At 39.2% G+C, this 26,263-nt stretch overlaps 1 protein-coding gene across 1 annotated transcript; it reads right to left on the bottom strand.

The window, feature by feature from the left end:
* Positions 1-10,423: 10,423 nt before the first annotated feature.
* LOC104675603 (RNA-binding motif protein, X chromosome-like) lies at positions 10,424-11,739 on the bottom strand. Its single transcript, XM_030927342.1, is given in 1 exon segment — positions 10,424-11,739. A coding segment is annotated over 1 exon segment (1,164 nt). The 5' UTR covers positions 11,588-11,739.
* Positions 11,740-26,263: the final 14,524 nt, after the last annotated feature.

Below are 26,263 nucleotides of genomic sequence, written 5' to 3'. Positions count from 1 at the left end.
TTTTTACCTAGATCTTTACTTACATTATTATGTATTGTGAATTTGGAGTGTTTTTAGTTAACCGTGAGCCCTTTGTAGCACCTGTTAATTTAGTTAACCGTGTAATTTAGTTAATCGTGAGCCCTTTGTAGCACCTGTTAATGAAACCCTGAAAAAGCTTCCGGAGAACACCAGTTTGGGAAGTGTTGGTTTACTGATTAGTCCATTTGTGCCTGTCCTCAGGAAGCAGGGTATTAAAGTGGAAAGGTTTTGACTGACAACTAGGAGACCTGGTTTCCAGGCCTTCTTTCTATTACGTAGTACAGTTTGGTAAATTAATCAAATATTTCTATACTTGAAGTGTTTTCTTTGTTTAATGTTTGTTCAGAGTGACTGCTAAATATTCTTATTTTTCTGTGCATTAATTTCCTAGGCTGACCATAACAAAGTAGCCAAAACTAGGTGGCTTAGAACAACATAAATTCCTTTTTCTCACGGTTCTGGGAGCTAAGAGTTGGAAATCAAGGTGAGAGCAGGGCCGCACTCTCTGGCAGCTCTCGGGGAGATACTTTCTTGGCCTCTTCTAGCTTCTGGTTCCCCGGCAATCCTTGACATGCATTGTCTGGTAGTTGCATCACTGCAATCACATGGCCATTTTCTCCCTGTGGGTCTTCACATCATCTCCCTCTGTGCATGTCTGTCTCCGTATCCAAATTCCGCCCCCCCCCCTTTTTTTTTTTTTTGAGACGAAGTCTCGCTCTGCCGCCCAGGCTGGAGTGCTGTGGCCGGATCTCAGCTCACTGCAAACTCCGCCTCCCGGGTTCACGCCATTCTCCTGCCTCAGCCTCCCGAGTAGCTGGGACTACAGGCGACCGCCACCTCGCCCGGCTAATTTTTTGTATTTTTTAGTAGAGACGGGGTTTCACCATGTTAGCCAGGATGGTCTCGATCTCCTGACCTTGTGATCCGCCCGTCTCGGCCTCCCAAAGTGCTGGGATTACAGGCTTGAGCCACCGTGCCCTTTTGATGAAGACATCAGGCATACCAGATTAGAACCCACCCTAATGACCTCATTTTAACTCGATTACCTCTTTAAGACCTGGTTTCCAAATAAGGTCACATTCTGAGGTTCCGGGATTAGGACTTCAGCATATCTTTTTGGGAGGACACAATTCAACTGATAACAAACAGCCATCAACAAAGTTTGCTTTGTCATCTGAGATACATTAGATTTGCAAATCCTGCCCTTTCTTTTTAGGAACTGTACTCCCCCAACACTGCTGCCCTGCCGACTCCATTCCCCTTGCTCTAGTCGGCTCTTTTTACTGTCTGCTTTGCCAAAGTGCAGTAAGACTTTGCTGCACAATCTACAGTTCCTGTATCAGCAGCAGCATCAGTATCATCTAGAAGCTTGTTAGAAATGAGAATCATAGGCCCAATCTCAGACCTCTGGAATCATTATCTGCATTTTAAAAGATCTCTAAAGGATTCACAGGCACATTTTTTTGTTGCCTTTATTTTTAGTTGATCTGTAATAATTGTACATATTTATGGAATGCAGAGTGATATTTTGAATGTATAATAATCAAATCAGGGGAATAAGTATATTCATCACTTCAAACATTTATCATTTCTTGTGTAGTGAACATTCAAAACCCTCTCACAGCTTTTTGAAAATATATGGTCAATTATAGTTAACCATATTCACCCTAGAATGCTGCAGAACACCCAAACTTTTTTCTCCTATCTATCTGTACTTTTGTGTCTGTTAACCAACCTCTTCTAACTGGGGTGAGATTCACATTAAGGTTTAGAAAGAGTGGACTGAAGAATTAGCTCCCATGAGATCAGCCTGTTTCTAAAGGTGAAATAGGAAATTGCCTCTACTCTTAAACTTTATTTGGCCCTAACGATAGAGACCTGCTCTCCAGGTGTTCTCTGGTGCTACTGTCCTGGTTTCCTATCATCTGTACACCTGACTTGTTATGTGTGGCCCCTTGTTTGCATTATCTGCTTTGACTCATCTCTAGGTATCAGCCTCTGTCATCAGGACTTCCTAAGTCTTTCTACTTTCCTGGCTAGCCACCATCCACTTACATTCTGCTGCTGCTGCCTGAACCTCCCTCACCCCTACACTCCCCAGCCTCTAGTACCCCACAGTTCTATCCTCTACTTCCATGAGCCTGAACCTCCCTCACCCCTACACTCCCCAGCCTCTAGTACCCCACAGTTCTATCCTCTACTTCCATGAGCTCAAGCATTTTTTTAGTCCCACAAGAGTAAGAACATGTGGTATTTATCTTTCTGTGCCTGACTTATTTCAGTTAACATAATGTCCTCCATGCTCATCCATGTTGCCATGAGTAATAGGATTTTAATCTTTTTTTAGGGCCAAATAATACAATATTTCATTGTGTGTATATATACATTTTCTTTATCCATTCTCTGTTGATGGACATGAAGGTTGCTTCCATATCTTAGTTATTGTGAATAGTGCTGCAATAAACACAGAGGTGAAGATATCCCTTTGATAAACCGACTTCCTTTCCTCTGGTTAAATACCCAGTAGTAGAATTCCTGGATCATATGGTAGTTCTAGTTTTAGTTTTTTGAGAAACCTCCACACTGTTTTCCATAATGGTTGTCCTAGTTTACATTCCCACCAGCAGTGTATAGGAGCTCCCTTTTCTCCACATCCTTGCCAGCATTTGTTATTTTTTGTCATTTTGAAAATAGCCATTCTAACTGGGGTGAGATTCACATTAAGGCTTAGAAGGAGTGGAATGAAGAAGTAGCTCCCATGAGATCAGCCTGTTTCTAAAGGTGAAACAGGAAATTGCCTCTACTCTTAAACCTTATTTGGCCCTAACGACAGAGACCTGCTCTCCAGGTGTTCTCTGGTGCTACTGTCCTGGTTTCGTGTCATCTGCACCCCTGACTTGTTCCGTGTGGCCCCTTGTTTGCATTATCTGGTTTGACTCATCTCTAGGTATCAGCCTTTGTCATCAAGACTTCCTAAGTCTTTCTCCTTTCCTGGCTAGCCACCTTGCACTTATATTCTGCTGCTGCTGCCTGAGCCCCAGTAGGCTATAAATAAGTGTCACTGTGCCTGGATTACAGGAGTTATAACAACAAAGCAAGTCAAAGACTTATCAAACAGATGTATTACTGTATCCTCAAATGACACTGGAATGTTGGTCTCATTAGTTTCACAATGTGTATGATGTCTCTTTCCCCGTTACTAATATAATCCACGAAGCTAAAACAGAAGCTGCCCACCAGCTGGGAAAGTGTGTGATGTAAAGCAAAATCAAAATATTATGATATTGAAGTTATAATAGTATGTATATAATTATGCTGGCTCTCTTTTGCATTGGATTCTCTCCGAGGTAGAAAATGAAATTGCCTTCTTTTGATAAAAAAAGCAAAATCCCATTTTTATAGGACACCATTTGTAACAGAAATATCAGGAACATGAAAATGAAAGTGACTGGTACAAAGGCAATTAATGAGCATGGAGGACATGTCATTTTTATTCTATTTGTAAATTCTAATTCTCCAATAAAAGGAAAACAGAAGAACACTAAATTTATTATACTTTATTATTAAGGCAAATGTTACTTTAAATAAAACGTTGGGATTAATTTCCAATTTCTTTTTCATTTTAAAATTATTATTTAAATAGTAGATATTTATGGTATACAACATGAAGTTTTGAAATGTGCATACACAGTGGAATAACTAAGTTAGGCTTAACAATGTAAGCATTACCTCACGTACTTACCATTTTTTTCTGGTGAGAACATTTAAAATCTACTCTTAGCAATGTTCAAGTATACAATACATCATTATTAACTGCAGCCAACCTGTTATATAATAGATCCCTTGAACTCATTTCTTCCGTCTAACTGAAATTTTGTATCCTTTGACCAACATTTCCCCAGTCACCCTGACACTTCAGCTCCACGTAAACACCATTCTAATCTCTGCTTTGGTAGGTTCAACTTTTTGACATTCCACATATAAGTGAAATCATGTGATATTTGTCTTTCTCTTTGTGGCTTATTTCACTTAGCATAATGTCCTGCAGGTTCATCCATGTGGCTAACGATAGACTTTCCTTACTTTTAAGGTTGAATAGCAGTTAATTGTGTAACTATACCACATTTTCCTTTTTTAAATTAAAATTTTAAATTGGACATAAAAATTGTACATATTTATGGGGTATAGTACATAGAGATGTTGCAATATATACAGGGTATAATGATCGATTCAGGGTAATTACCATATCGATAATCTCAAACATCTATCTTTTTTTGTGTTGGGAGCATTCAATATCCTCCTTTTAGCTATTTGAAACTAATATATTACTGTTAGCTATAGTTATCCTACAGTGCTATAGAACACTAGAACTTTTTTTCTTTCTAGCTGTAATTTTGTATCCTTTAAAAGATTCCTCCCTATCCTCCCCTTCTCATTACCCTAGCCTCTAGTATACTCTGTTCTGCTTTTTACTTCTCGGAAATCAACTTTTTTGTTTGTTTGTTTTAGCTTCCACATATGAATGAGAACATGTGGTGTTTAGCTTTCTGTTCCTGGCTTATCTCACATAACATAATGTCTTGCAATTCCATCCACGTTGTCACAAATGACAGGATTTCATTATTTTTATGGCTGAATAGTACTCCTTTGTGCATATCTATCTAACCATTTATCTATCTATCTACGTATATGTATATGTAACATTTAACTTTCCACACCTTGGCTATTGTAAATAGTGCTACAATAAATACGAGAGTGCAGATGTCTGTTTGATATACTGATTTCCTTTCCCTTGGATAAATGGCTACCAGTGGGATTCCTGGATCATATGGTAGTTCTGTCTGTAGTTTTTTGAGGAACCCCCATGCTGTTCTCCATAGTGGCTGTACTAGCTTATATTTCCACCAGCAGTGTACAGGCATTCTCCTTCCTCCATACTTGCCAGCATTTATTTTCTGTCTTTCTGATAGTAGCCATCCTAACTGGGATGAGATAATACTTCATTGTGATTTTGATTTGTATTTCCCTGACGATTAGTAATACTGAGCTTTTTTTCCCCATATATTTGTTGGCCACTCTGTGTTTTCTTTTGCAAAATGTCTGTTGAGATTATTGGCTCATTTATTATTATTATTATACTTCAGGTTTTGTGATACATCTGCAGAATGTGCAGGTTTGTTACACAGGTATACATGTGCCATGGTAGTTTGCTGCACCCATCAACCCATCATCTAGGTTTAAAACCCCACATGCATTAGGTATTTGTCCTAATGCTCTCCCTCTCCTTGCCCCCTACCTCCCAGCAGGCCCCAGTGTGTGATGTTCTCTTCCCTGTGTCCATGTGTTCTCATTGTTCAACTCCCATTTATGAGTGAGAACATGCAGTGTTTGGTTTTCTGTTCTCGTGTTAGTTTGTTGAGAATGATGGTTTCCAGCTTCATCCATGTCCCTGCAAAGGACATGAACTCATCCTTTTTTATGGCTGCATAGTATTCCATGGTGTATATGTGCCACATTTTCTTTATCCAGTCTGTCATTGATGAGCATTTGGGTTGGTTCCAAGTCTTTGCTATTGTAAATAGGCTGTAGTTGGCTCATTTTTAAATCAGATTGTTTGTTTCTTTGCTTGTTTCACTGTTGAGTTCTTTGAGTTTTTTATATATTCTGGATATTAATCTCTGTTGGATGAGTAGTTCGCAAATATTTTCTCCCATTCTGTAGATTGTCCTTTCACTCTATGATTCTTTCCTTTATTGTGTAAAAGCCTTTCAGTTTCATATAATCCTATTTGTTTATTTGTGCTTATGTTGCCTGTGCTTTTGAGGTCTTATTCAAAAAATCTTTTCCCAGACCAATGTCCTGAAACATTTTCAGTAGGTTTTATTCCAGTAGTTTTACAGTTTCAGGTCTTACACTTAGGTCTTGGATCCATTTTGAGTTGATTGTTATACAAAGTGAAAGGAGAAAGTCTAGTTTCATTTTTCTACACATGAATCTCCAGTTTTCCCAGCACCATTTATTGAAGCGACTGTCCTTTTCCCAATGTATGTTCTTGGTGTTTTTGTCAAAAGTCAGTTGGCTGTAGCTACATGAATTAATTGCTCTGTGCTCTATTCTGCTCCATTGGTCTCTGTGCCTGTTTTTATGCTAGCACAATGCTGTTTTAGTTACTGCAGCTTGCAGTATATTTTGGAGTCTGATAGTATGATGCCTGCAGCTTTACTCTTTTTAACACATGAGTGCTTTGACTATTTGGGGCCTTTTGTGGCTCTATACAAATTTTGGGATTTTAAAAATATTTCTGTGAAAAATGTCATTGGCATTTTGATAGAGATTGCATTGAATCTGTGGATTGCTTTGGGCTGAAATTTCTTTATTCATTCATCTGTTAATGGACACTTTGATTCCATGTCTTGGCTATTGTGAATAATGCTGCAATGAACATGGAAGTGCAGATATCTAATGACAAATCACATCACACCTGTTAGAATAGCTATCATAAAAAAGACAAAGAATAACAAGTGTCAGCAAGGATGTGGAGAAAAGGGAACACTTGTACACTGTTGGTGGGAATGTAAGTCAGTACAGTCATTATGGAGAACAGTATGGAGGGTCCTCAGAAAATTAAAAATAGAACCACTGCATTATCCAGCAATCCCACTGCTTGGTATTTATTCAAAGCAACTTATCTTTTTTAGAAGAGAAAATTAATTTGTATAATCTTTACTGCTACTTACTCCATTAAAATAAGGAATTACTACCCTCTTATGAGAAATATCCATTTTTTTCCATTGTTACTAACAATATGTTTTGTGGAGCTAGACTCTTTTTAAATTAGACATATTACCTGTTTTTCTTTTTTTTCTACAAATCCAAATAATGTGTTTCACTTAATGCAAGTTGCCACTATCTATATGCAATTATATGAAATTCTTTATTTAAAAAATCTATAAGTTATTTTCCACAAGTCCTTTTTTTTTTAGTGTGAGTAATGTTTTAAATTGAGTTGTTTGCCTGACACTTGATTATCAACAACCCTCATTGATGCCATCCAGTTAGATTGAGATGTTGAAATCCAAATGGGAAACAGTCAGCAACAAGTGCTATCTTGTTAACGTAGCATATGTCATGCTCTACCATTAAATGTATTTGTGGCTAAGTATCCTAGAAAGAAAACATTTCCTGGTTACCTATTACCAGGAGAGTGCATGCACTGAAAAACAGAGGAGGCTGGAAGTAGACTGGCAAAGATTGACTCAGATGAGATAGAATTGGAGGTCAGTGTTTCTTGTTCTGCTACTAAATCACTTATAGGACTCTAGGCGCTTAATTAACCTCTCTGGATCTCCTTTTCTTTCTATACAGGTAGGCTTCTGCTTATGACAGGAGAGTGGTTGTAATATGAAATATGGAAATGAGCGAAATGGAAACAATTTAAGTAAGAATGCTTTACTATTCATTTACTTAGTAATTAAACAGTTTTGAACACCCATCTATTGCCAAGCAACATCTCTGACTTGAGGAGCTAACTCACAGTCTAAGGAATATATCATATGCTGGCAACTGAGGGCAGTGAGAGGCAGGAGACAGGTCTTTTATGCACAGTAGGAAGGACCAGACTTAACTCTTATTAGCTGGGCGAACCTGGGTATATCATCCACCTTCATTTTTCCATCTGAAAAATTAAGCAATATTCTTATCTGCCAGAGAAAGAGGACTATAAATTTAAAAGCACCGTACAAACATTAGTTATTATCCTTATTAATTTATAAGAACTTAGCAAAAGCATGTTGCTAAACTCTCAACTAAAGGAACAACTATAATGCTTTAAACTTTTCTTGAATACTTAGAAAAGTTCAGGATAGAAAGTAGAAATTATTGTAAATACATTGTACTAAAATGCTATGGAAATCCATGACTCTAATTTATTTTCTCAACTCCAACCTAGAACTTACTAAAAATCTAACTAATCACTCATCTCTTAACTACAAAGACCTTTTAGATGAAAGATTCTCCATGACTTCAAAGTAATATTATTGATGAAGTTTCATCATCCACCCTCAATCCACAGACTGGGTGATCAGCCCCTAAATAACATTAGTTGTCTTGGAGAGATGCAATTATTTTGCATGAATATTGATTAAACAGGAGTCAGCACTGATCTGCTTCTTGTGCAGACAGGGGGAGTTAAATTCCTACAGCCAGAAAAGGCAGCTGCATTCCCTGAAGACCCCTTTAGTAGCTCTCGTTGGACCTAGAAGAGTATCCACAGGATGCAGATATATAAGTAAGGTTGGAAGAAGGAAAGGAGAATCTCTGAAGGAGACACTGAAGAGATGTCCCAAGTGACAGAGGCTCTAGGAGATTCCAAACTGCAGGTTAGGGTTCAACAGTGAGCTTGCACAAGTCTCTCTGCTTGTCAGTTTTTTGCACTCTCTGCTTGTCAGTTTTCTCATTGGTAATAATGATCTCTGAGGATCATTCAGAGGAGGATGTAAATGAAATGATAGGTAAGCACTGACACAGTGCCTGCCATATAGTAGATGCCCTATGAGCTAGCTATTCATCATCGTCATTGTCATCTAATTCTCCTTTCCTTCCTCTAGAATCAGATGCCCACGAGCAGCCCCGCTTCCCGAAATCTGGGGTTCAGGCTGTGCCTGTAGCTATGGTTTTTTGCTGATGGAACGGTGACTTTTAATTAATGTTCTAAATCTCTCAGAGATAAGCTCTTGTTACTTGTTATCTACGGGGTCTCTCAGGCCCTCTCGGCCTTTTCCCCTGTGATATAGAACATGTTGCCATTTTTTTTTCTGTCTCCTATAAATTAAAAAAAATAACCAAACTATTATCTTTGTAACATTTATGACCCTGTTTCCTTGGTCACGAGCAAATTATCATGTCTGTTGCATGATTTTAGTGTTATTCCACATTTTCAGTCTTGCCATTCTATAATGGATGGAATTCCTACCTTTTGCAAAACATTGCAACCAGCCTGGATCTTCCCAAATTTTGGGGGAATCATTCTTAAATTGGCCCCTGATTTTTCTTTAGAAACTTTAAAATACAACACAGCACAACTTTTGTTATTTCTTTTAACATTTAGAAAAAAGACGTTTCTTGTAGAAGCTAGCAATTTAGATACATATTTGTATGTTATTTAAGTAGTATTTATGCCATTCTCTTGTACTCTAATAGCTAAGAGGTGATTATGTGTATTACCACTTCTAACGTTCTTATTAATTACAGGAATTATAGAAAATACAGTCTATGTTCACTTCATTTTTGTGTCCCCAGGGTTTAATATAACACCCGGTATAATAAACTAGGCAGTATAATTTTAAATGAATAAATAAAGGATTTTTATGCAGGAAAAAAATGTCAGTACTTATAAGTTTATTTATGGTTAAGAATCTATAGAAAAAACCGAAGCTATATCAAAGAAAAAATTAGACAAGAAAGTTAGAGATTAATCTTTACAATGTAATTATGGCTTTAACACTAAAACAGCCAGTGGTCTTATCTAAAAGTGTGAGTACTGTTTTCTACAGATAAGATGCCTGTAATAAACAAGAGTCTTTATTCTGCTGTAGAATTCTGCAGTTCAAATGCTCAGAAAGAAAACTCAGGTACTATAATTTTCCTTCCAGACTTTTTGCTTTCAGGATATTTAGAGACAATTTTCTCCAAAGAGTAAAATTAAATTATTATTATTATTATTTTTTGGTTTTGGCCAAACTTTTTATTTAGTATTCTGTAGTTGTTTAACACACACTTAAATGGTCTTACTGGGGGAGGGGAAAGGGGAGGTTCCTGCAGATTCCCAAGGAAATGTGAGAAAGGCAAAATGGCCAGCATTATCCATTTGCTCTTTTGGGTTTACTGGGTGAATAGCACTTTCCTTTCATAGGCATGTGATTTCAGGTTTTTCATACTGAGAACATTGAGATTTCAGTTGGAAGACACCCTGAAATCTTATAAGTAGCATACCCCAACCACCCTCTAGTAGCCAGCTTGTTTGTATAGGTAGAATGATTCATCTGTCCATTTTAGATGGCTAGATGTTTTGTGGAATATCTTAGAATTGCTTGCCTCATTTACTGGGAAAAATCAAGATAGGAAGTGGCCTTTAGGGATACTTTTACTTGGAAAGTTGCAACACTAGTACAAGCCTTAACACATTTAACATTTGCTTGCTGAAAAGCAATGTCATAAAGTCAAATAAAATTAAACATGTTTTACTTTTTGTCTCACAAGAACATAATAATTATGGAGGGGAACTTAGGGAATTTAAAAAATGTAACACAATTTTTCCTTTTAGTAGTCCTTGGGTAGTTATGACAGAATAGTTTCCACTTTTTGTTTCTTTGAACTGGATTTTGGTCCAAAGTTTTGTTTGTTTCTAGTATCTGCTTCTGCCTCCCCCTCTATCAGATCGGCTTCCTCCATGGCCACCACCTCTTGGTGCTCTGTGGCTTGAACTGCTGTAGGAGTCACGTGGAGGAGGGTACCCCTTTTCCATAGAAGGGGGAAGCCCTCTTTCTTGCCTGCCAACCCGATCACGACCACTTGGGTAGAGATCACTTTGGCTGCTTGGGTAACTGTCTCGACTTCCACCATATCCGTCACGTGAGCTGCTGTAATCATCATAGCGACTGCTTCCACCATAAGATGGCGGGCGCCCTCGTGTAGGTGGAGCACTACGTGAGTTACCATAACTCTCATATGAATCTCTGTAGGAACCTCCACTTGGATGATCTGAATAGTCACGATCACTATATCCATCTCTATCGCTATAGCCTCTTGATGGACAGTCATCACGTGAACTGGAATGACCATAATCACGGTAAGTATAATCTCGTGGTGGTGGTGCATAATCTCTAGTATCACGAGAACTTGGGTAATCTCTGCTTGAATAGATGTCTTTAGTAGAATACCCATCATCTCTTGGGGACAAATAAACATCTCTACAAGAGGGCAGTGGCTCCCTTCGAGGTGGACCTCCGTAACTATCTCTTCCATGTGATACAGGAGCTCTCCCTCCCATTCCACTGCTACTGAGAACTGGTCCTGAAGGTGCAGATCTCTTGGGAGGAGGACCCCCACTTCTTGGTGGTGGTCCTCTTTTTACTGGGAGTGGTCCCCTGGAAGAACTCATGTTAAAATTCATGGAACATCCACCGTCATCCATGTGTCCTCCCCGTGAGGGAGGTCCCCTGGTTCCTCCACTTCCACCTCTAAGACCTCTTGGGGGGCCTCTACTTCTTGGAGGTGGAGGCAGTCCACGTCTACCACTTTCAAATGATGGTTTGGTGGCTTGTTCCACTTTGATGGCTTTTCCATCTAATGACTTTCCATTCATGTCTCTGGCTGCATCCTTAGCATCTGCTGGGCTTTCAAAGGTGACAAAAACAAATCCTCTTGATTTGCTGGTTTCCTGGTCTTTCATCAAGAGTACTTCCACTATTCATCCATATTTGCCAAATACTGCTTCAAGAGCTTTCTCATTTGTTTCCGTATTAAGCCCACCAATGAAGAGCTTTCCTGGGCGATCTGCTTCAACCATTTTTTTTTTTTTTTTTTGCCGGTGTGTCGGAGGGGTGACAATGGGTTCAAGCTCCAACGAGCTCGCCGACACGGGCCTCCTAGCAGCTCAGCACCAGTGGCGGCTGCCGGGTCGGAGGACCGAACCGCGAAGCCGCTAGCACTACTGCGCAACCGAGTAAAATTAAATTATATGCAAAGAAGAGTAGAATGTTAGACTGTTGAGGAAGATATTCCATTGAGAAAGCATTTGTCAGGGTCATGGCTATACTTTGAGGGGAAAATTTTAAATTACAGCATACAGGTACCACATACAGATAGCTACCACAAGAATAGTGAGTCACTGAGAAATATGAGCTCAAGTGAGGGAAATTACCACAGTCTTTTACAGAAATAAATTATCACTTACATAACCTTAAAAATTAAGATTAAGGTAATCCAGGACTTATTTACTAGGTTACAAAAGTAAGGATTCTATGATCAAAAGCACTTTTTAGTGATGCTATTAGTAGTAACAGCATTAATTATAAAAGATAGAACATAGCACAATGCATATTCAAGATATTATTTTCTCCTGTCATGAAGTAGATAATTATAAGCTAAATCATATTATAGTCAAAATTTTCCAGAGACAAGCATAGAAAACTTAAATTCAAGCAGCATTAATTCAGAGTTTAATGAATGCAAGACTACTTGTCACCCAAGAGGGTAGTGAAGTAAGAAAAGATGTCTGCAATCCAGCCCATGCATAATGATACTAGCTAACAATTATATTGCACCTACTATGTAATAAAAATGATTAGATCCTCACAACAACTCTCTGTGGTTGTTATTTTTATGTCCATTATTACTTATAAAGTGCTATTATTATGCCCATTTTATAGGTGGGGAAATGGAGGTACAGGAAAGTACTATAACTTGCTCAGTGTAACAGTGGTTAATGATGCGATTTGAATCCTGGCAACTTTCACTCAAAACCAGACTCATATTCTACACCATCTTTTTTTATTTTTTTATTTTTTTTATTTTTTATTTTTGAGACAGAGTCTTGCTCTGCCACCCAGGCTGGAGTGCAATGGTGCCATCTCAGCTCACTGCAACCTCTGCCTCCCAGGCTGAAGCGATTCTCATGCCTCAGCCTCCGGAGTAGCTAGGATTACAGGTGTGCCCCACTATGCCCAGCTAATTTCTGTTTTTGTTTTGTTTTGTTTTTGAGATGGAGTTACATTCTTGTTGCCCAGCCTGGAGTGCAATGGTATGATCTCGGCTCACTGCAACCTCTACCTCGCAGGTTCAAGCTATTCTCTTGTCTCAGGAGTAACTGGGGTTACGGGAGTGCACCACCAGGCCGGACTAATTTTGTATTTTTAGTAGAGACGGGGTTTCACCATCTAGGTCAGGCAGGTCTCGAACTCTTGACCTCATGTGATCTGCCTGCTTCAGCTTCCCAAAGTGCTGGAATTACAGGCGTGAGCCACCACACCCGGCCCACTATCCTATTTTCGAGAAAGTAAAATACCTAAACATTGTGTTAATTCTTAAAAAGATAAGCCATTTAGACTTTGGTGCACAAAATGATGTGTGTTCTATAACTTACTCAGTTCAGCTAACAGCAGTAACTATTCTATTTTAAGCAATTCTACTTCACATTAGTTGGATTCAGTTTTTCAGTTTGTCTGCTGGATTTCTCCAGTCACGGGTCATGCCATGGCTATTGCGTGGAGCAGTAATAAATGTTCAGTCCACCTGGAAGAACCAGTACACAGGGAGACTTTCAGGTCTTGCCTGAAGGGAGCTTCCCCACCCTTCCTCTGAAGGGAGCTTCCCCACCCTTCCTCTGAAGGGAGTTTCCCCACCCTTCCTCTGAAGGGAGGTCCCAGAGAGCAGCCAACCTGCTGTGCTTTTTACTTGTGCCAAATCTTCACTGCAATTAGGAAACTGGGTAATCAGATACAGTGCCTTCGGTTGACTCAATTTCATTTAAACAATTAAAAAATGTAATATCTAGCACAAAAAGACGTCTAAAGTTAGGAAAATTTCAGTATTACATTTGGTGGCTCAACAATGTCATCAAGGATCTGGGTTTTCCCTTTTAATCCTCTGCCATCCATAGTGAGTTGGCTTTGTCTGGTCACAGGATAGGAGTTACAGTCAGATCCAATAATGTACAGAGGAAGAAGAAATCATTTTCTCTGGAAGACCTTTTCTCATATCTTATTGATCAGAACTAGGTAACTCCTAAGCCAACCACTGGCAAGGGGAATGGAGCTGCTATGATTGGATTTGACAGAAGCCCTGTAACTGGGGAATCTCTTTGGTCACCAGGAGGAAGGATACACAGATACCTTACTCTGCTGGCAAGAGAAAGAGAAAAGGATCTTGGATTGGCCACCAACAGCATCCACTGTAGGATAAACTGCTCACTTCAACTGCTTATTTTGACTACCTTCAATAAGATATATTCATAATACTGCCTGTATGTCTAGTTATGAGAAAGGTTCATTGTTGTTTCTTGCATTCAGAGAAATTTTTTGTATGTCTAGTTTTAATTTAACCCTAGGCTCTTTAACTTTACAAGAAAAACATTGTACAAACATGGCATCCAAATAGAGGAAGCAGAGGCATGATGTACCAACTACTACTTTAGTAACTGAAGAGAGAGAGAAGAGCCTGAAGTCATTCAACAGATAGATCAAATAATTTACTAATGAATCATTTGTCTTCCCTTCCAATGTAAGTTTAAATTCTTATTCCAGATAGGGACAAAGAAATGGTGGAGAAAACACAGAGAATTTGAGATTCCTAGAACCTAAATCTTGGCCCAACTACAAGTACCAGAAAATCAAAATTCCAACACCTCGAACGAACAGGAGTTCATCTTTTTCTCCCAGGTAGGTAGGCAAGTATAGAGCTCCACGGCAACATCAATGACTCAGGATCCTTTTATCTTTCTATTCCAGCTTCCTTAGCAAGTTGGCTAATTGCTCCATGGTCACAAGATAGCTGCTACATCTCTAGAAATCATTCCCACGTCCCATTCAGGAAGAAAGTAAAAGGGTGCATTGGCTTTTTCTGTTTCCCTTTTCTCAGAACTATCTCAGCAGACTTTCACTTACGTGTTATAGTCCAGAACTGGATGACATGGCTCCCCACCAAGTGCAAGGGAGATTCAACAGGATTTGGTTTTTCAGCCTCTGTTGGGAGAGAGCAAGGGACAGAAGGAGACTGGGTAACACTGTCCACAGTATAACCACTTTGTGTAGTGGTAACTCTGGGCAAGTATTTATTACTACTGAGCTAGTCGAAAGTTTCTGGGAAGCAAATCAGTTGCTAAGCACATGCTCTATGAGAACCAGTAATATAAATAAGAAGAAGAAAAAGAAAAAAAAAAGGTTTAAATGTTGGCTTACTTAGAGGAATGCCTAGTTTCTTCTCTATCACTGTGGTAACCACTAGGTTAAACTGTTACCTTTTCTCACAGAAAGACAATTCCAGAACAGACCTCAAATGAAAATGCTACATAAATAATGGATTAATTGGGTACCATTTCTACTCTTCTCATCATGTTTTACAAGCAGTTGAAATAATATGTGCCCTTCCCACTCCCTTTTTAGTATGTGTCAGTAGAATAGAGTGTCAAAAACGACTTACAATGCCTAAAACATTTAGAAATTAAAATAGCATGTGGTGGTGCCATGACCTTTTCAATATGCTAGTTTTTCAATTGTTCAGCCATTCCTCTTGTTCTTTTTCCTGACTGTTCTTTATGAGAGGAAAAGGTAAATTGGCACCTAAAGTATGGAGTACTCAAAGGAACAAAACAGCACATCATTGAAACAACTCAGAGGCAATCCCGCATGGCTTCCAAGTGGCAGGGAAACAAAAGAGGGTAACTTTATTAATTGTGAAAGGCTGGGGGAATGAATTTAGTATCTTGCTTTGCCAATTTTCCTCTAGTGCACACTATAGGTTCTAGGACCTACATACAAACATCAGTTCATGATCAAAATGTGACCTTGCCTGTCCCGATGAATAAAAACTAATAAATTGCCCAATGGTATGCTTATTATGCTTCTTTGAGGGAAGATGGTTGCTTTCATGTCATTATGGTTCCATAATATCTCTTGGAAGGAGGCTTCTGAGGATGCCCAAGCTGCTCCTCTGGGTTTCCCTAACACCCTGCATGGGCTCATCGTGTAGAAATTGCCACATAACATTACAGGTTTCTGTTCATTCATTTTGTCTGCCCAATGGGAATGTGATTTCCTGAAGGGCACCTAGCACATGGCTAAAACACAAAAGGACTTCAATAAACATTTGCTGAATAAATACCACCTGTGCCAAGAAGCAGACCAGCTTCCGCTGCAACTGACAGCCCTTCTCACCTGCTAGTCAGAGATTCTCTGTCTTGGAAGAGATTTAAGGAAACAGCAGATATCTTGGATGTGTGCCCGCCTGCTCTACTACCTTCCAGTTTTATCCTAAAGCTGACTTCAGTACAGGTCTCCACAAACTATGCAAACTTTGGATGACTACCTAAGAACTCCACAAATGCAAGCAGCTTTAAAGCCACTCTGCTACTTTCCTACAATGAAAGAGGAGGCAGGTACAATTCTCAGATAATACTGACACATTCAGAAACCAAAATAAATCTTAAAAATGTATTGCTTCACACTTATATTTATACCCTTCTCCCTTCTTGCTTTATTCTCCAGAAGTGAGTAGCTCCTGAGACTGATAGCCAAGAGATGTTCAGGAAGAACCTGTCCCCAAACAGATGTTTGCACATCGAAGGTAAGTAGGTGTCTGAGTAGAGCATGTACTGATATGTGAAATTATATATTTAGCAAGGAGGAAACCCACTACTTTTTTTTTTTTTTTTTTTTTTTTTTTTTTTTTTTTTTTTTTTTTTGAGGCGGAGTCTCGCTCTGTCGCCCGGACTGGAGTGCAGTGGCCAGATCTCAGCTCACTGCAAGCTCCGCCTCCCGGGTTTACGCCATTCTCCTGCCTCAGCCTCCCGAGTAGCTGGGACTACAGGCGCCCGCCACCTCGCCCGGCTAGTTTTTGTATTTTTTAGTAGAGACGGGGTTTCACCGTGTTAGCCAGGATGGTCTCGATCTCCTGACCTCGTGATCCGCCCGTCTCGGCCTCCCAAAGTGCTGGGATTACAGGCTTGAGCCACCGCGCCCGGCCCGACCCACTACTTTTCTATCCAACTCAATTAAAAAGGAGAATGAGCAAGCCATAACACATGTGACAGTGACTGATAAAGCATACTATATTGGCTGAGTGAGGCCTCTGGAATGGAAGGGTGCATTCCAGATCTGCCACTTTGTAGCTGTGTGATCTTGGTCACTTAACTTCTTTAATCCTGGGTGGCCACATATGTATGAGAATAAAGATAATGACAGGGCCTACATCACATGGGGTTCTTAGGAGAATTAGCTGTAATGTACTGAGCTTGGCTATTGGTGAATTCTCAACAAGTATTAGCTGTAACTATCAGTTATTATTCTGTGACAATGGCCTGCCATTGCTCTTCCAGGAGACTGGATATTTAGAGTGGAGACAGGGCAAGAGAGAGGAGACCTGAACTGCAGACCCAGCTCTATGAAAAAATATTGAAACAGTCTGGACCATTCTTAGGGCCTCAGTTTTCTCATCTAATAAATGAGAGGTTTAGATTAATCATTTCCTACCTGATTGTTCTGGAGACTGACTTATAGCAACCAGTGCAAAACAATCTTAACACTTTGCTGAGTATTTTGTATGAGATTAAATGAAACAAAGATCAGTTTCCTGAAAGTATCCCTTGACAGGTACAGGCTTGAAGCCTGTATTAGATATGTGCTTGCAAAAAAGAAATGTGCATTTGCAGAGCATAGCTACTAGTCCTCCCTGCCGGCGCACAATTGAGCACAAAAGACTCTGAGAGCACACTGTCCTAACTGGCTCCATCTTCTTCACAGCCCTAAGAGCCACCTAATTCCTCCTTGCCTCGAGATGCCTGTTTTCCTTGGCCACTGCCGAAGGACACCTTTCTGGTCATGCTTCACCTCGCTGACTTTCATCCTAATAACACTTCTTCTCCCTGGTCCTGTTTCTCACTTTCCCCCACACCTGTTAAACTCTTTCCTTGAGTCATTTAAACTCCTCTTCCACAGCTCCAAATCATGGCCTTTATCCACTTCTTCAGGCAACAGTCCCTCAATCTTTTCACCTCCACAGAAATTTGACCATCACCTGGTAAGACCACTTGTCCCACAGCCTTTTTGCTTAGAGGCTGCTTTTTCTCTGCCATACCCTGTGAAGCTCAGAATTGAAAGGTAGGGCCTGTAGCCCACTTACTTCTCCTCCCCACTCATCAACTGATGGCATTGGCAACAAGCTCACTGTCTTCCTCTCTACCTTAATTCCTGCCACCATTCAAATGTGCATGTGAGGAATTCAAGTGTGCATGCGTCTGGCCTGCTTAGCACACAGCCTCCCCATTCTATGACCTCTCTTGTTCAAACATCTCTCCAGCTGAGTCACTCCATTCCATTTTCATATCTTATACCTTGTCATGACCAGAAGTTTTGCCAGAATCTCAGAACCTTCAAAAATGTCTAATTAAATCACCCTGTGATTCAATCATAACTCCTTATTTTAGAAGTTTGACTATTCATTTACTTTTTCTACAAATAAGTGTCCACTTTATCAAAATAGCCAGTCCCTTGACCCATCTACTTTCTCTTTGCTCACTGACCTCCTCTTGCTTGACCTCCCTCCTAGTCAAGCTGAAATTTCATGATCTGTAGTTTCAAGTACTGTCTTATCAAAATCCTAAAATCCTTTTTTTACAATTACCTGACAAAATTCCAGCCCCAGATGAATTCTCTGTCTGCTTTCTATGCCTACAATTGAGCCACTGAACACAATTGTAGGAAAAGAAATCCCACAACCAGACAAACATATCAGTATAAAGCCATCATTTTTATAAGTCAGGGTAGGCTAGGTTCTGCTGCAGTAACAAGCAACCTAAAACAAGAAGAAGCAAAATAAAACATAAGCGAAACAACAAATCTCCAAATGAAGGGCTTGACATAATACAAATTTCTTTCATATGTTGCAGGTCCAGAGTGGGCTGGCAGGGGCTCTTCTCCTCTTAGACATTCAGGGATTCAGGGTGATGGAGGCTCCACCTCAGCTCACTATCCACAGCCCCTGTAACAAGGGGAAAGGTTCTGTTCATCTTTCATTGGCCAAAGAAATTCAGGTAGCCCTACCTGCATTCAAGGGTCTGGAAAAGTAAAATCTTATCATGTATCAGGAAGGAGAACCAAATACTAGTATTTATGAACAGCCAATGACTGCCACAGCCATCAATCTCAACTGCTCCTGGCATTCTTAATAAGTTTCTTCAGTTACCATTTTCTCCTTCTGTCTCTTTTGCTCTCACTCTTTCTTTGTGGCAACTATTTCAAGCTTTTATTCAGCCTCTGACTCTACCTCTTTGTAGTACTCTCACGATTGTGTAGATTGGAGAGAGACTATATGAGTCCTAGGACAGTGGCTGCAGGAATATATCATCTACAGTTTCCTCACCAGTAACAGAGATAGTAATATCTGCCAAGCTTACTTCAAGGCCAGGGACATGTGAAAATTAACTGAGAACATGCAGGCATACCTCAGAGATATCGCAGGTTCGGTTTTAGGCCTCTACAATGAAATGATATTGCAACCATGGGATTTATGCAAATTTTTTGGTTTCCAAATCCATACAAATGTATGTTTATACTATAATACAGCTTACTAAGTGTGAAGTAGCATTATATCTAAAAAAAAAAAAACAACACACACTTAATTTAAAAAGGTCTTTGCTAAAAAATTCTTTGCTAAAAAAGGTCGTTGCTGAAAATTGCTAAAAAATGCTAACAATCATCTGAGCCTACAGTGAGTTGTAATCTTTTTGCTGGTGAAGGGTCTTGCATCGATGTTGATGGCTGCTGACTGATCAGGGCAGTGGTTGAGGAAGGTTTAGGTGGCTATGGCAATTTCTTAAAATAAGACAACAATGAAGTCAGCCACATTAATTGACTTTTTTTTTTTTTTTTAACAAAGACGTCGCTGTAATATGTGATGCTGTTTGATAGCATTTTACTCACAGTGGAACTTCTTTAAAAATTTGTAGCTGTTTGATCTTGGTTATTTAACTTACTCTTCTCAAACCCTTCTGCTACTTTATCAACCAGGTTTATGTACTATTGTAAATACTTTGTTGTCATTTCAACAATTTTCACAGCATTTTCATCAGAAGTAGATTCCATCTCAAGAAATCACTTTCTTTGCTCATCCATAAAAAGCAACTTCTCATCACTCACATTTTATCATGAGATTGCAGCAATTCAGTCAGATCTTTAGGCTCCATTTCTATTTCTCTTGCTATTTCCACCACATCTGTAGTTACTTTTTCCACTGGTCTGGAACTCCTCAAAATCACCCATGAGGGTTGGAATCAACTTCTTCCAAATTCCTTTAATGTTGATATTTTAACCTCCTCTCATGAATCATAAATGTCCTTAATGGTATCTTGAATGGTGAATGTTTTCCAGAAGATTTTTAATTTAATTTGCCCAGATCCATCAGAGGAATCACTTTCTATGGCTTCTATAGCCTTATGAAACGTATTTCTTAAATCACACTTGAAAGTTGAAATTACTCCTTAATCTCACAGGCTGAAGAATGGATATTGTGTTATCAGGCATGAAACCAACATCAGTCTCCTTGTACATCTCTGTCAAAGCCCTTTGGTGAAAAGGTACATTGTCAATGCAGTAATATTTTGAAAGATTTTTTTCTTTTTTGTGAGAAGTAAGTCTCAACAATGGGCTTAAAATATTGAGTAAACCATGCTGTAAATAGATGTGCTGCCATCCAGGCTTTGTTGCTCCATTTCTAGAGCACAGGCAGAATAGATTTAGCATCATTCTATAGGGCCCTAGGATTATTTCGAATGGGAAAGGAGCACTGGCTTTAATGTAAAGTCACCAGCTGCATTATCTATAACAAGAGTCAGTCTGTCCTTTGAAAATTTGAAGCCAGGTATTGACATCTCCTCTCTAGCTATGAAAGTCCTAGATGGAGTTTCTTCCAACAGAAGCTGTTTCATCCCCAGTGAAAATGTGTTGTTTAGAGTAGCCACCCCTGTCAATGATCTTAGCTAGATCTTCTGGATAACTAGCGCAACTTCTCCATCAGCACTTGCTGCTTCACCTTGCACTTTTACATTATAAAGACAGTTCCTTTCCTTAAACCTCATGAACTAACCTCTGGTAGCTTTAAATTTTTCTTCTACAGCTTTGTTACCTCTCTCATTCTTCACAGATTCGAAGAAAGTTAGGGTTTTGCTCTGGATTAGGCTTTGGCTTAAAGGGATGTTGTATCTGATTTGATCTTCTATCCAGGTCACTCAAACTTTCTCCATATCAGCAATAAGGCTGCTTTGCTTTCTTAACATTTGTGTGTTCACTGGAGTAGCGCTTTTCATTTCCTTCAAAAACTTTTTCTTTGCATTCACAAGTTGGCCAGCTGTTTGATGCAAGAAACCTTGCTATTGGCCTATCTCAGCTTTCAATGTGCCTTCCTCATAAGCTTAATTATTTCTAACTTTGACTTAACATGAGAGAGATGTGCAGTTCTTTCTTTTGAACACTTAGAAGCCATTGTAGGGCTGTTTATTGGCCTCGTTTCAATATCACTGTGTCTCAGGGAATAGGGAGGTCTCAAGAGGAGGACAGAGGTGGGGAAAAGGCTAATTGGTGGAGCAGTCGGAACACACACAACACTTATCCACTAAGTTTGCCATCTTATATGGATGTGGTTCATGGAACCCCAAAACTATTTAAATAGTCACCTCAAAAATCACTGAATACAGATCACCATAACAGATTTAATAATAATGAACAGCCTTGAAATACTGTGAGAATTCTCAAAATGTGACATAGCTACACAGAGCAAGCACATGCTGTTGAAAAAATCATGCTGATTGATGGATTTGCTCAACGTAGCATTGCCACAAACCTTCAATTTGTAAAAAGCTCAGTATCTGCAAAGCACGATGAAGTGAAACACAATAAGACAATTTGTGCCTGCATTTGAAAGTACTTTGAAAACTTAAACACTATATTTTATAATTCTAATTATAAACATGTATGAATTATAAATAATTATAGTATTATTTCAGAATATCTACTAAGCACAAAATGCAAAATGGGGCTAAAAACGTAATGGCTTAGAATTTAAGCTCCAGGTGGGCTTTTTCTGTCTGTACACTGATATCGTCCCAGTGCCTACCGTGTCCAACACACAGTAGGCATTCAGTAAATATTTATTAAGTGAATTTTTTTGAGATGAGGTCTGGCTAGTTCACCCAGCCTGGTTTTGAACTCCTGGGCTCAAGTGATCCTCCTACCTCAGCCTCCCTAGTAGCTGGGTACAGGCACACACCTTCATGCCTGGCTAATTATTATTGAATATGTGCCAGTTTATAAGGTGTTTTGACCTAAGTTCATATACTAAGAACTATTACCTAATTCTGTATCCAGTTGAATATTTTCTTGTTTATATGGTATAAAATTAGAAATGTGTGTTGGGGAGGGTGAGGGGCTGGTTATCACAAAGAAATAAGATCTAAAGTCCCATAAAATGACATTTTGGAACCAAAGTTTTGCTTACTAAAATTTTCATATTCTATAGGGTCTTAAAATTCATGAGTTTTGTATATGCATAATAAAATATTGTCATTATTATTAATCTAAAATGCATTATAACATATGGCAAAATTTGTAAAAATGCTTTCATTATATATTAGACAAGACAAATACTTAATGCATGGTATAATTTAACAGGAAATATTTGCAATTGATCTTTTTAAAATAAATTGGGTGCAACTCAATATTGACTCAGCAAATTATCAGTCTTTCTGTAGTTTATTTAAAACAGTTCTTGTTTTCACTTTTTAGCCACATTATATAGCAGTAATGAATATGAATAGATATGCAGCTATTATTTGGTTTCCTTTGCAAGTGCACTGCCTGCTAATTTCATTTTTAAAACGTCATTATTTTTGAGTTATTACTCTTTGAAAACATTTATATGTCTGGGCAGTTTTTTTCAACTTGAAAAATTCAAAAAGCAAGTCCATTTCTTTAGCCTTTTCTGCAAACCTTTCTTCATATGCTATGGTTCTATTCAGAGTGGACATTTGAAGTTATGTTTAAGGTGACCATCATAAATCAGCAGTCTTCCTGATAAGTTGTATTCAGCAGTGGCAGCCATAGCACTGCTTGGTATTGCAGAAGCAAAGCCTTAAGCCTCACTATGACCTGGGGCAGGAGACACTTGGACAAGACCCGGGGACTTGCTCTTTGAATTTTTCAAATTGAAAAAACTGCCCAGAGTTATAAATGTTTTCAAAGAGTAATAACTAAAAAATAATGACGCTTTAAAAATGAAATTAGCAAGCAGGGTTTATTGTGTCGCCAAGTCCCCCAAAGGTCCAGGGTTCTCACACATTCCCATTCTTGTTCAGAAATCACTGAGATGCTTCATTGTACCTCCTGAGGGCAGCATTTAATATCTCTTTTGACCTATTTCTCCTTATCAAAATCATCCATCTTATGTTCCTTGATCTTAAGCCTTAGGACATATCTTGCTTCTCATCTTATAAGCAAAATCAAATCAAGTTGTTAACAAACAGTTGGTGTGTTTCCCTTCTACAGTGCACAAGTGATGTGCTAGGCTCTGGGGCGTATATAAAAGGAGTAAGAAAAAATTCTTTTGTTAAGGATTTCTACCTGTAGAATTAGACAAGACACAATTTTATTCGATTCTTGAAAACTTAACTAAAGGTAACAGATATTTAATGAGAAGGTATCACGTGCCAGTCATTGTCCTGAGCTCTTATACACAAGTGAATAAGAACTATTTCTTGCCCTCAAGGAACTCATGCTACCACAGGCAGAAGCTGCAAATTGTTGCCTGGAGGCCCATTCCTGCCTGTGTATTCCTTTAGTTTCTGACTGGCACGCTGCTGTAGCAAATTTGAGGCTAAACTTGAAATTGTACAATTTCACATAAAAATCTGAATTTCCAGTTTCTACAAAACAGCAGCAACAACAACAACAATAGCAACAACAACAAAAACCCCAGGATCTGGCCCCATTTTTCCACTGTACACTCACCGGGAACTGAGTGTAGCCTCTCCATTTTGACAGGATGAGTTTTTCAGTTTGCCACAGTCGTCACTAGTCCCTCTTTCCCAGCACGGAAGTTGAGTCTTAGTGGCCATTTCTTAACAAGTGTGAAAAAACACTATGGAAATATTTTTGTACCTATGTCTGTATCAAAAGTGGGAAATGAAAGGTCCAAAGGACGCCATGTTTTAAGAAATATGGACGACAGCATATTCCCTTTGAGAAGTAAAAACAACCCAATGGATTTAAGGTGCAACTGCCAGGCCTTTGTCACACATTCAAGTAACCTGCCTCACCTCTTCAAGCATTTGAATTTCAGGCCCCTTGTTTAGGACATATTGGTGTGAAGTGCAAGACAGGGGAAGACACAGAATAAATTATATAGGTATAAGAAAGAGAGAGAGTGATAATTAGTGGCAAATCCAGAAAGGCTTTAATCAGGTGACAGCTTTGCGGGTTGGGTGGCAAAGGTCACTCAGAGAGAAGCACCATCTTGAAACGAATCCTGAAGGTGGGAGAGCATCTAGTGAATAGTAGTGAATAAATGGTAGCCAGAGTGAGGGGCCGTGGAGGGGAACAGCAGTGGGTGGGTGATAGGAAAACACTGGAGTCTTAAGCTCTGATACATAAAATGTAATGTTGTATATGGGCATCAGTGAGACTAATGTAAGAATCTCTTTTTTATCCTTTTGGTGGCTCCTTCTTATAAACATCATGGACCATTCACTATGCTCTTGAGGACTAGCCATGAATAAAGCTGAAATGCTGTACCACTCCATTTTGGGGTAGTGCCAGTACACCATGCAGAATTATCTCAAAATCAGATCATCTCAAAATCAGGTCCAAGTTGTTTCTTTCTCAGAACTAATCATAGTGCTATAAGTGGGCCAGGAGAAAGATGACAACAAGCAGGGAGTAGGTGCCAGGGAAACTGAGCCAACTGCTCCCACAGCTTATCTGTGCCTTCAAGGCCTGCTTGAGCATGGTCTTGTTTATACTACAGTTGGCCCTTGAACGAGAGGGTTAGGGGCACCAACCCCTGCACAGTTGACAATTTGTGTATGTCTTTTGACTCCCCCCAAACTTAACTACTAGTAGCTTATTGTTGGCCAGAGGCTTACCAATAACATAAACAAATAATTAATGGCTATTTTTTATGATATATGTATCACATACTACATATTTACAATAAAATAAGCTAGAAAAAAGAAAATGTTACTAAGAAAATCATAAAGAAGAGAAAATGTATTTAGTATTCATTAAGTGGAAGTGGATCATCATAAAGGTTTTTACCCTTATAGTCTTCACATTAGGAAGCCTGAAGAAGAGAAGGAAGAGGAGGGGCTGGTTTTGCTGTCTCAGGGGTGGCAGAGGAGGAAGAGATGGAGGAAGTGGAAAGAGAGGCAGGGGAGATTTATTGAAAAAAAAAAAAAAAAAACAAACACCCCACGTCTAAGTGGACCCATGCAGTTTAAACCTGCATTGTTTAACCACCAACTGTACTTACACTTGGCTCTGGAGTGCTGATGCTGATACCCAAGTAGGTGGCATTAGATAACTTCAGTTCCTGATGGGCAGCTCAGGCTATATGGTTGTTGGATGGACCTTGTTCAGTCATTCAGTCTCTGCTTGGGTCCAGTAGTATTCCAGAAGTTATTCTTTAGAAGAAGAATTATCTGTGGAAAAGAACATGATTTTTCTCAAAAACCCCAAAGGGCCTGCACTGTAATTCTCTTATCTGGATTTGTCAGAGGCTTAATACATCATTTCTGTTTGCAACAAGTGGTCTTTATGAATTGGTATATAGAAGAAAGCATTTACCAGATCAATAGTAGCATACCTGATGCCAGAGGATGCATTGATTTGCTCCGAAAAGATAGCGCTTTGGGGCAGTAGTTGTAATTGGTGTCACAACCTGATTAAATTTAAAATAATTTACTGTTACTCTCAAAAATTCATCTTTCTTCTGCACAAGACAAATAGTGGAGATTTATTTGAATGTGATGGAAATCACCACCCCTGTAACTTTCAGGGTTTTGGTGATGATATTAATCTCTGAAAGTCTCCCAGGGTTGTGTAATTATTATTAATGTATTACTTTGGTAGAAAAGGGGTGGTTCAAGGGGCTTCCTCTTGGCTATTCCTATTACAATAGCCCTTACTTCAAGGGTCAAGAAGTGGGAGTTCTGCCATTTGCTAAATACATTTTTGGAACCTGGGAAAATAACTATGAGAGACCCACTTGGCCCACTGGAAGATGGATTTAAGCCAAAACTTTGTGTGTTATCTGAAATCCAAAAATTCCCAATCTAGCTGGTGGGTCCTAAAATTTGGGGGTTATCTAAAGATTAGTCATTTCACAGCCAGTGTCCAGAAACCTAGAATCATCTGGGTATTTTCCTTTCCCCAGAGTATAATCACCATGATAAATAGGTACACTACTTTTTGGGCAAAGCTAGAAG

The sequence above is a fragment of the Rhinopithecus roxellana genome, chromosome 3 (genome assembly GCF_007565055.1).
Source record: "Rhinopithecus roxellana isolate Shanxi Qingling chromosome 3, ASM756505v1, whole genome shotgun sequence".
NCBI classification, from domain to species: Eukaryota; Metazoa; Chordata; class Mammalia; order Primates; family Cercopithecidae; genus Rhinopithecus; species Rhinopithecus roxellana.
This window is presented reverse-complemented; position numbering and strand designations above follow the sequence as displayed.